The sequence below is a fragment of the Cynara cardunculus genome (genome assembly GCF_001531365.2).
Source record: "Cynara cardunculus var. scolymus isolate 2C chromosome LG 4, CcrdV1, whole genome shotgun sequence".
Classification (NCBI taxonomy): Eukaryota; Viridiplantae; Streptophyta; class Magnoliopsida; order Asterales; family Asteraceae; genus Cynara; species Cynara cardunculus.
Genome location: NC_037531.1, coordinates 19161836 through 19172494, shown reverse-complemented (window position 1 = coordinate 19172494; position 10659 = coordinate 19161836). Strand labels below are relative to the sequence as shown.

At 37.7% G+C, this 10659-nt stretch overlaps 3 protein-coding genes across 4 annotated transcripts in view; 2 read left to right on the top strand and 1 right to left on the bottom strand.

Moving 5' to 3' along the window:
- LOC112511459 (peroxisome biogenesis protein 2-like) overlaps positions 1–874 on the top strand; it is a 10310-nt gene extending 9436 nt beyond the window's left edge. Inside the window, exon 8 of the mRNA XM_025117082.1 lies at positions 546–874. Within this exon, the coding sequence (XP_024972850.1) occupies positions 546–657 (112 nt within the window). The 3' untranslated portion in view covers positions 658–874. The remainder of the gene's footprint in view (positions 1–545) is intronic.
- Positions 875–3485: 2611 nt separating this feature from the next.
- On the top strand, positions 3486–8179 carry LOC112510993 (protein NRT1/ PTR FAMILY 1.2-like). Its single transcript, XM_025116347.1, has 4 exons — positions 3486–3857; positions 4510–4727; positions 5632–6182; positions 7267–8179. Exons 1-4 carry the CDS (start codon positions 3761–3763, stop codon positions 8177–8179), a joined length of 1779 nt encoding a protein of 592 aa, XP_024972115.1. The 5' UTR covers positions 3486–3760.
- A 328-nt stretch (positions 8180–8507) lies between these two features.
- Positions 8508–9944, bottom strand: LOC112511537. 2 transcript variants are annotated; one of them, XM_025117198.1, is made up of 3 exons: positions 9552–9944; positions 9294–9434; positions 8508–8879 (listed from the first exon to the last, which is right to left on the bottom strand). In XM_025117198.1, exons 1-3 carry the CDS (start codon positions 9699–9701, stop codon positions 8715–8717), a joined length of 456 nt encoding a protein of 151 aa, XP_024972966.1. In that variant the 5' UTR covers positions 9702–9944; the 3' UTR covers positions 8508–8714. The 2 variants fall into 2 exon arrangements, with proteins under 2 accessions (XP_024972966.1, XP_024972967.1); XM_025117199.1 differs by having other exon boundaries at positions 8508–9018; positions 9552–9931.
- Between the last annotated feature and the right edge of the window lie 715 nt (positions 9945–10659).

Below are 10659 nucleotides of genomic sequence, written 5' to 3'. Positions count from 1 at the left end.
AAAAAAAAAAAAAAGCAGCTTACCTTGTCCTCAAGGTGGATAGAAAAAATAGAGAAAATGTGGAGATAACATTACCCAACCTGCCACTAAAACCAAACGCTTGCAATTCAGCTCCCTATCAGTATCACCCTTTTGTTTCAACATTAGTGTCGAAGTCCAAGGGTTCCCACCGAGTCTGTCCCTTGTCCTTGGATTTGAACCTGAGACTTCCAGGTACCTTTGGCCTTTGGAGCCAAGCTCAAACCAATCAGGCACCACCCTTGTGGTTTGGCGCACTTTGTTTTATGCGCTAAGTGTTCGTTCCCATCCCCCCGTCCCCATCGGGGCTTGTACACATAGTTTCTCAATGGGGCGTGTCTCATTCCTATACCTAAAAAAATAGGTAAAAAACTTCAAAATCTCCGTTTTCTTTATTTTAGAGTATTTATGGAGATGCTCTGAGGGACATATCATAACTTTTGATGGCTGATATAACTCAGTGGTCGTTTTCTGTTGCTGAAAATTTTAGACATATTTACATACATTTATGTTGTCGTTTTTGGCAGGTATTGTTATTACTGTCTTAGAACACGATGTGCTTCAACTACATCGTTCCGGTGCTCGAGATGTAACGAAGCGGTTGTTGCTATGCAACAACAGAGTTCCATCAACACCTAATGAACATAGTCCAAGGAGGTTCATCTACAGATTTGTTAGAACAAACAACAAAGAGAAAGAATCAAGGAATTAATGTCCCCTTGAGAAAGCAAATATAATTTGCTACATTCAGTGTGCACATTCTTTACATAATGGACAATTAAGTTCAATGATAGCTAGTATTTGCTCTATATAAATATTACACCTTTTGTCTAAAAATAAGCTATTTTAGTTTGTTCCTAAATTTATCACTTTCAAAAGTAAATGTCTATTATACCACATTCTACCCTTAATTATGAGGTGAAGTGGAGGAAATTTCCATCTCTATAATCAAGGCTAAAATTGTCATTTTGTGAAATTAAAATGTGTAATAATTATGTGTTAGTTTCATTGTGGATATTTATTTTAAGACGAAAAGAGTATATACTTAAAAAACAGTGCAAACATCTAGAAGTGAACTTTTTTTTTTATACTAATACTTATGTCTCAAAGTAAATATCTACAATGCAAAAGGCACCTAATTTTAAAAATGTGTGAATTATGTTTTTTTAATTAACTAAATGGTAATAATGCTTTTTTTAGGAAAAAAAATGACAATAATACCCTTAACATAGATTAATGAAATTTTTCATAAGAGTAGAAAGAAGTGAATATAAATATTTATTTTGGAACAAATTAAAGAATATAAATGTGAACAGTTGGTACGAGGAGGGTTGAAGCTGGTCTATTTACACTCTTCCACTATGCAAATCTTCAACAACTATGTTTTACTTTTTATAAAATAAAGTATGAAAGGTCAAAATTGATATCACATTCAACTCCAATAACTATTTTATTTTAGCAATCTTATCATTAACTATAATATTAAAATATTGTTTTTTTCTCCTCAATACTTGCTTTCTATATTTCCTATTATATATTCTCTCTCTCTCTCTCTCTCTCTCTCTCTCTCTTGTATATGGAGTTTTAAATATTTTTTCAAATTTGGAAATTTCTACCATCTCCTTTTCTTTTCTCTATTTTAGCATAGATTATAGCATAACTATTAGAACAAAATATGCTCAAAATCTCTATTTTAACATAGTTGTTGGAGATGTTTTTTTTAGCGTGCAAGAAAGACATCATGCATGAACAACTTTGGGGAAGCCAAAAATTTTCGTGCATGGAGTCGCCTCCGATGATTCACTTTAGAGCGTTATAGTCATATGCATTTTCAAAGGTCGTGAGATCAACACTTTTTAGCCAAGAGGTACATCTAAAACCAAACCAACCTAGTTTGAAAACAGGGTCTAGCCGTATGGGATATATTATATGCAGTTCTGAGCTCTATCCCAAAGGGTAAAACAGTTGTTTCCTTGAACACCCCTATTTATACAAAAGTGTGAACAGAAAAAAAAGACTGGCAAGAAGAGTAGTGAAGATAAAGGCACGAAGATGTCCATCCCAACTTTCATAAAGCTGTATGCATTTTGCATCCATTCACCAGCCACTTGATGGATTTTCCCGTTTCTTTTGGATGACTATTTGCAACAACTTATCTGCTAAGTGCAAACCGGGTAAGAGTCGTCACTCTCACTTACCAAATAAGATTCTTGATCCTATGTTCATCCGGTACGGTAAGTGACTCGGTAAGCACTTACCAAGTAAACGACCCCTTAGCTTACCAGATGAGTATGGTTAAGAACCGGAAATCTTACATTAACGAAGTCCCAAATCCTCAATCAAGTCGAATGATTGAGGGCTTGAGGCTAAATATTCGATGATAAATGCTACTTAAATAAATAAATGAAAAGAGATTACATATTAAAAAAATAGAGGAAGCAGAGACCTGTCACCGGGCCTGGTCACTGCGACCCCCTCTACGCCTAGGACACCAATAGATTTCCCAACATTAAATAATGAATGACAAATGACAAAAAAATGAGCCTGTTTTACTGCGGTTTTAACCCAAATTTGAAATGATAAAAGACCATCTTCTATGAGAACATCAAATCTTACATCCGATACCAAACTTAAAACCAAACCATTCCGATGGGGACACCAAATTTGGTATAAATGCAACAAATAAACTCACACACTCTTCTCCCTCACCTTCTAGGAGGCCAAATGCTATGATACCGCTAGGCCAAAGGCCTTTTGCTGTAAGATTTGGTTTTACCGACTGAAGTAGTAGATTTATTGTTTTGCATCAAATTACCAGTTTTTATGTCTTTTGTGTAAAATTTGGTGCAACTGACTGGAGATGCCTAACAGGGTGAGAAACATGAAGGCTTTTCTTTTTAACAGGGTGAGAAACATGAAGGCCTTTTTTTTTCTTTTGTGTAAAATTTGGTGTTACTGACCTCATTTCCTTTTCGATCTTAACACCACATCTTATCAATAAGAAGTGAAATAAGACTTCAGACTTCAGTATTGGCTCATGGATACTAAAAACAAGAGCAAACCTCGACAAAAAAACCGATCATTCCAATCTTAGCAAATCTAAGCTAACACCGAGGCCTTTTCTTTTGTCACATACCCAAAATTCCAAACGCATATGACGTAACGATACCCTCTACCGCCCTATTTCGATTTTAAGAGATTCCATGTGAACTATAAACCAAATACATTGACACTAAGTGTTAGTTTCATGTACAACTCCAAGAAAGTTGTTTTAAAGAGTTTTTGGCCCTGCAGTACCCGGGTTATCGGTAGAGCCCAAACTCCCGAAGGTCAAGGGTTCATACCTCAGCAAAGAAGACCAGTATGCGTGAGTTTTGCTGTATATAAATATTATACACTTAGAAAAAAGGCTGTCATTTGACTATATTAAATGAGAGGGAAAGAAATCAAGATCAAAGTTGAGGTCATAAGCTTGCACCAGAACTTCTATAGATAACTGATGCAATTGCCCAGATTCATTAGAGCCTGTCTTCTCGGAAACAGTCTTTTTGTCTTTTGAGACAGAGGAAAGGTCTGCACATATCCTACCTACTTCAACACTGCATCTGGGTGCTTATTTGGTTTGGTTTCTTTATCCTTATCGAACGATATAGACACTTTATAAAGTAGTTGGTTATCAATACAAGAAAGACTTGTTTTAATCTGTGTTCTTGTTATACTGTACATAAAAAAGGAGAGAGAGATGGAGGTTTGTTTGACAGAAGAAGAACGAGATGTGGAACAGGAGAAGTCATCAGGACTGCAAAAGGGTGGTCTAATAACCATGCCATTCATCATAGGTACGCATACGATGATGACATATTGATGGCTTGTTTAAATTTCTAAGCCGGAGGTCTTCACGGAAACAATCTTTTTGTCTCTTGAGACAAGAGTGAAAGATTTGCGTACATCCTACTCCTCCCAGACATTGGGTTTATTTGGTTTGGTTTTTTGTTTAAATGTGGGCAAAATGCAACGGAATTTTCCTTAGTTCCTATTTAGTATTTGGGCCGACATATGAAGGCGTGGTTTGGTTTCTTGTTTAAATGTGGGTAAAATGCATCAAAATGCAATGAAATTTTCCTTGGTTCCTATTTAGTATCCCTAGCAGGGTCCCATGCATCCACTCAACGTAGAATTCTTTTTTGGGGTATGAAAGATGCACATGCTAAACTTTGAAGGGCGTTCCGGGATATTAGAAAATACAAGGGACATCAACCCAAATACCGAAGTTGCGAAAGTTCCTATTTTTTTATGTATTCTGATCGGTAATCTACTGATCTTGTAATATTTGATAACGTTTACAAAAGGGATATGGTGAAGTGGACGATAAACTTGAGAAAATCGTCACACTAAATAGGAACTAGACCAAATGTCGTTGCATTTTGTACTTGAAATTTCTATTACTTTCTGAATTTATACTCATACTCTTGTAATTGGTTATGGCAACAGCCAATGAATCATTTGAGAAAGTGGCAAGTTTTGGGGTAGTGCCAAACATGATAACATACCTCACATCGGATTACCACATGGGAATCGCCCAGGGCACGACCGTGCTCTTAAACTGGATGGCTGCTACCAATTTATTACCCATCGTTGGTGCTTTCCTCTCTGATTCCTTTCTTGGACGCTTCCTCACTATTTTTCTTGGTTCTATCTTCAGTCTCCTGGTATGATGCTCTACTCATTTTATAAACAATGTTTCTGTTTGTGAAGATATGTGGAACCTCTTCGAATTTTTCTCTAAAAGGGTCTTGTAGAGAGAGGGGAAGTTCCTACAGATATAAAGATCTTTATCTAAAAGAGCCCTTGTCGAGAGAGCGAAGGCTCGTACATACCGCAACACGCTCCTTCAAATGGTGCCCCCTAGAACCAAGGTATAAGAGCGTGTTGACTCCCTAGATGTGGTAGACCCTGACTCCGATACCATGTAAGGATATGTGGAATCCCTTTGAATCTTTCTCTAAAAGAGCCCTCGTAGAGAGACGAGAGGTTCCTACGTTTATACACATCTTTATCTAAAAGAGCCCTAGAGAGAGCGGAGGTTCTTACATATCCATGTCTAGCCAATGTGGGACTCCAACACGCACCCTAGATGATGCCCCTTAGAACCGAGGCATAAGAGCGTGTTCAGTCCCTAGATGTGGTAGACACGGACTTTGATACCATGTGAGGATATGTGGAATCCCTTTGAATCTTTCTCTAAAAGAGCCCTTGTAGAAAGAGGGGAGGTTCCTGCATATATATTTATCTAAAAGTGCCCAGAGAGCGGAGGTTCTTACGTATCCATGTCTAGCCGATGTGGGACTCCGACACGCCCCCACAAACGGAGACTAAATGGTGCCCCTTAGAACGGGAGCGAAAGAGTGTGCTGAGTCCTTGACGTGATAGATCCCAACTCCGATACCATGCGAGGATTTGTTGAATCCCTTTTTTAATCTTTCTCTAAAAGATCCCTTGTAGAAAGAGGAGATATTTCTACAATTATACATGTTTGATGGTGTGTGTGGCTAGCCGTTATAGGACTCGAACAGTTTCTACACCTAAACTAACTAGGGAACCATTTCTTTGTAGGGGATGATCCTTCTATGGTTGACGACAGTGATCCCAGGCGCAAAACCGATTTTTTGTGATATCCAGGTCCCTCAGTCTTGTAAATCACCGACGTTCATCCAGTACACGCTCCTCTTTTCAGCCTTCGGTTTTATGTCTATTGGAGCTGGTGGGGTAAGACCGTGTTCCTTAGCATTTGGAGCAGATCAAATAGACCGCAAAGATAATCCCAAGAGAGAGAGGGTATTAGAGAGCTTCTTTGGCTGGTACTACGCGACCGCCATTATGGCTGTTTTGATTGCATTTACGGGTATTGTCTATATTCAAGAGCAATATGGATGGAGAGTTGGTTTCGGGATCCCAGTAATTCTCATGTTCTTTTCTACAATCCTATTTGTCGTTGCTTATCCTCTGTATTACATGGCAAAGGTTGAAAGAAGCATGTTTACTAGCTTTTGCCAAGTGATATTGGTGGCTTGGAAAAACAGAAAGCTCACCTTACCTTCTCTGACTGATGGCTCATGGTATAATCGGAATGATACGGAGGTTAATACCCCCACAGAGACCTTGAGGTAGCCTACGACTTTTGTATTTCTATATTAGGATATGTGAAACCCCTTTTCCTTGTAGAAGAAATGGAAGGCTCCTACATAAATACATGTTTGATAGTCTATGTCTAGCTGACGTAGGACTCCAGCACGTCCCCCCTCAAAGGGTGGCGAAAGAGTGTCGTGAGTCCCTAGGTGGTGCTAGATCCCAGCTTTGGTACCATGTTAGGATATGTGGACCCCTTTTTAAGAGAGCTTTTATAGAAAGATGGAAGGTTCCTACATATATACATGTTTGATAGTCAGTGCCTCGACAGGGGACTCCAGCACGCCCTCTCAAATGGAGACTAGATGGTGCCCCCAAGAACGGAGGCAAAAGAGTGTCGAGTCCCTAGATGGTGCTAGACCCCGGCTTGGATACCATATTTATATATATATATATATATATAGAGAGAGAGAGAGAGAGAGAGACTTGGGATCACGTGAGACCCGTGAGACCACTTTTTTACACTTAGAAACTTCACAACAAAATGTTGTGAAGATAACCTTCACAGTGTTTTTTTTTGTGAAGGTTCGGTTTTGCTGTGAAGTTTCAAGTGTAAAAAAGTGGTCTCACGGGTCTCCGAGAACAGGCTAGTTTCATGTGAACCCAACCCTATATAATATATATATATATATATATATATATATATATTTATTTATATATATATATAAGAGCCCTTACAGAAAGTAGGAAAGTTCCTACATATATACATGTGTGATAGTTCGTGTCTTGCCGACGTGGGACTCTCTCCAACACGCCCCCTCAAATGGAGGCTAGATGGTTCCTCCAAGAGCGGAGGTGAAAGAGTTTCGAGCCCCTAGGTGGTGCTAGGCCCTGGCTCTGATACTATATTAGAATACGTGGAATCCCTTTTAATCTCTCTCTATAAGAGCCCCTATAGAGAAAGGGAAAGTTCCTACATATATACATGTTTGATAGTCGGTGTCTAGTTGATTTAGGACTCCAACAGTCCACTACATGTCATTGCTTTCTAGTTAACATAACTACTATATCGATCAGCAGGCTGCAGACTACTCTGTTTATGGCATCTTTCTTTCCCTTTAGGTTCTTGAATAAAGCTTGCATCTGTAAGGAACCTGAAGAGATGAGCAAAGGAGTTTCCAAAGATCCATGGAGCCTCTGCACAGTAGAGCAGGTTGAAGAGCTAAAGGCGCTTATTAAAGTGATACCATTATGGTCTTCCAGTATCATGTTATCTGTGACCATGAACCAAAGTACATTTCCAGTCCTCCAAGCTAACAGCATGGATAGACATATCACTTCAAGCTTTGAAATCCCAGCAGGCTCCTTTTCCTTCTTCTCAATAATAACCATAATGGTTTGGGTTGTACTATATGACCGAGTGATCATCCCCTTATTGTCAAAAATCAGAGGGAAACCGGTATATATCAGTGTAAAACTAAGAATGGGGGTTGGTCTTATTTTCTCAATAACAGCCATGGTGATTTCTGGGATCATAGAACACACGCGGAAAACCAAAGCAATTGAAGAAGGATTTTTGAACAACTCTCAGGCGGTGGTAAATATGTCGGCTATGTGGCTTATTCCACAGCATGTCCTCAATGGATTAGCAGATGCTTTGAACATTATAGGCCAAACGGAGTTCTACTATTCTGAATTCCCAAAGAGTATGTCGAGTATTGCATCTTCTCTTTACTTGCTTGGGTCCGGTGTGGCAAGCTTGTTGGCTAGTTTTATCCTAAGCACTGTGGCTGGTCTTACCAAAGGGGAGGGAAAAGAGAGTTGGATTTCTAGCAATATAAACAAGGGTCACTATGATAAGTACTATTGGCTTCTTGCTATAATGAGTTCTGTAAATTTCTTTTATTATGTCGTGTGTAGTTGCACTTATGGTTCTTGTGCAGATAGAGTGGTTGTAGAGGGTGCGAAAATTGATAATTTCGCAGAAGAAAAGGAATCAGAAGTTGAGCAATTATCTGAGACAAGATCTACATAGATGTATTTGTACTATTTAAAGTTTATATTACCATAAGATTATGCCCCAGTATTTCCAAGAAATTTAGTTGACCTTTTTTTTTCAAGTTCGATGAAATACATGAGGAATTCACAGAGCTAAAGCCAGTCTACAAATCAAGCAGCAGGATGGACACCATGTAGTCCTATGTTTTATCAGAACAGCTTCTCCCAGCTGTTGCAACATTATCATTAATCAATCAAAACCTAGGAAGTTGATGTTAGAAATACGATTACTAGTTTGAGAGCAAAAATTTGTAGGAAGAAATACAATTACCAGGACTAAAAACCAGCAAATTATGATAATATTCTTTATAGCGGAAAAATTGAAGTAAAATCAGCTTTCAGACTGGTTTACAACAATAGTGTGGGTTCGTGAGAATTTATAATCTATCATGTGACAACATACAATAGTTAAAAAAAATTATTCTTCATTTTCAATGCTTACATGGTACAGAATATACATATTAGATGTTTAATTGACATGGGGATGCAAACAAACCGTTGGAAAAGATTAATCAGAGCTTGCTTTTTCCAGCTTGTGAACTTTTGAAAGGAGCGGTATGCATCCATTGTTTCCCAGTAGCAACCTTCTCTCCATTGCCTTTCTTTTTTATATTGACTACTACTGCTACTAGATTACCCTTTTGTCCGACCACATTTGCCTCTATCTCAACCACCTCCTATGTTTTTCGGGGAAAAAACGAGGTTGCGAAGCAAAATTGTTACTAACAAGCCAAAGTTTCAAACCACAATAGTAGGCAGTAATTCCCAGAGGACAAATAGATTTGGACTTCTGCAATCAAGCAAGAAGAGCCGATTCTGGGTCCAAAAATCAAACATGATTTAGTGTACTCCACGTGACCACATCTAAATCAATTTGATTCTAAACAAGTTGTATGAAGTATCGAGCACAAAAGAAAAACACGAAGGTTGACATAAGAGTTATAATATGTAAACTAGAATTTAAAATGTCAGTTTTCTTTTGGATGAAACTATGCTTTGTGCAAATGGACGAGAATTGATTAGCAATCTATTACGAATAAAAAATTTAGTAAATGGGATCAGACGAAGTGAGAAGTGAAGAAATGGCGTACATCGACCTTAACCGCGGAATAGAAGGACAAAGTGAAATCCATGGTTGCCAGAATGCCTGCACAACAAGAAAAAACTGCACTAGCAGCCATGTCGTCGATCAAAACCGATATCGCTCCGACGTTCCAGTTTCCTTCTCCATCCTGAACAGATCAAATACGTAAATTAATTTTTAACCTTGAGACGGTTAATTATGAATATATGATCATGTAATAAGATCACGTATGTTATTAATGGCGCAATCGAACAATTTAACTCACCAATAGATTATCTGGAACGACGAAATCGCAGCGGATAAGACCTTTTTCAACACGATCAATCCGCATTCCTTGAAGTGCGAGGCCGTCCAATTGAAATTTTGAGCTGTTTTCCAGCCATTTCCTGGCTAATTTTGAATTATCGCCGTTCATTCTATACTTCTTCCGGCGGCTTCTCCTCTAACGGTGGAGAATTGAAGCCAAAGTAGACGGCGGTATCAAAAGGAGGATGAGGCGGCTGCGGCGGCGGCACGGCAACTTTGATCCGAAACCTGAGACTTTTGATTTGATGGTTGCGGTGGTGGACCTGGCGGTGACGTGCACTCACAGCCACAGGGAAGACCAACTATAAAATCCGCCAAAATTATGAATATACCAACCTACATCTGCAGTAGCTGTATCAATTAATTAAAGGATAAAATACGCACCTCAACTATATTCTACTTTTAGTTTTTTCCTCATGACAGAGATGTATTTTTAAAATATTTTTTATTAGGATATTGTATTTTAAAAAATTATTCATTATAATATTGTGTAAAATTTTAAATTAAATTTATTTATTATATCAAGTTTATTTGTCACCTTATTGTCTATGTAGGTTGTCCATATGTACGATAATATTATGTATGCAAATTTAATTGGTATATATTATTGGAACTTGTGTATCATGATACATATTTATTTAATTAATTATTAGTTTTTGAATTTTTTATGCATCGAATATTAGACTTTGTAGTTTGACTATTTTTTTTAGCATTTGAATGTAAGTTGTATTTTCTATGATTAATAACCTTTAAACATCACATATGTTACCTGCAAACTCAAATAGTTACTCAAAATTTGAACATAATAGCAGGTTTTTATATTTGTAACTTGAAATTGGTACAAAAACGGTTCCTATATATACCAACTGAAAAAAATTGGTACAAATTTAATTAATACTAAATACATCTGGTTGATACATGATATAAGATTTTGTATATCAATTATACTCAATATACCAATTCTCCTCGATGGAAATAGCACTTTCAGTCTATGTTTATACTATATTCTTTATTTCCCCTCAAGTAAGTAAATTGATCATTTTAGTCCCTGGGGGGTAAAATTTGTA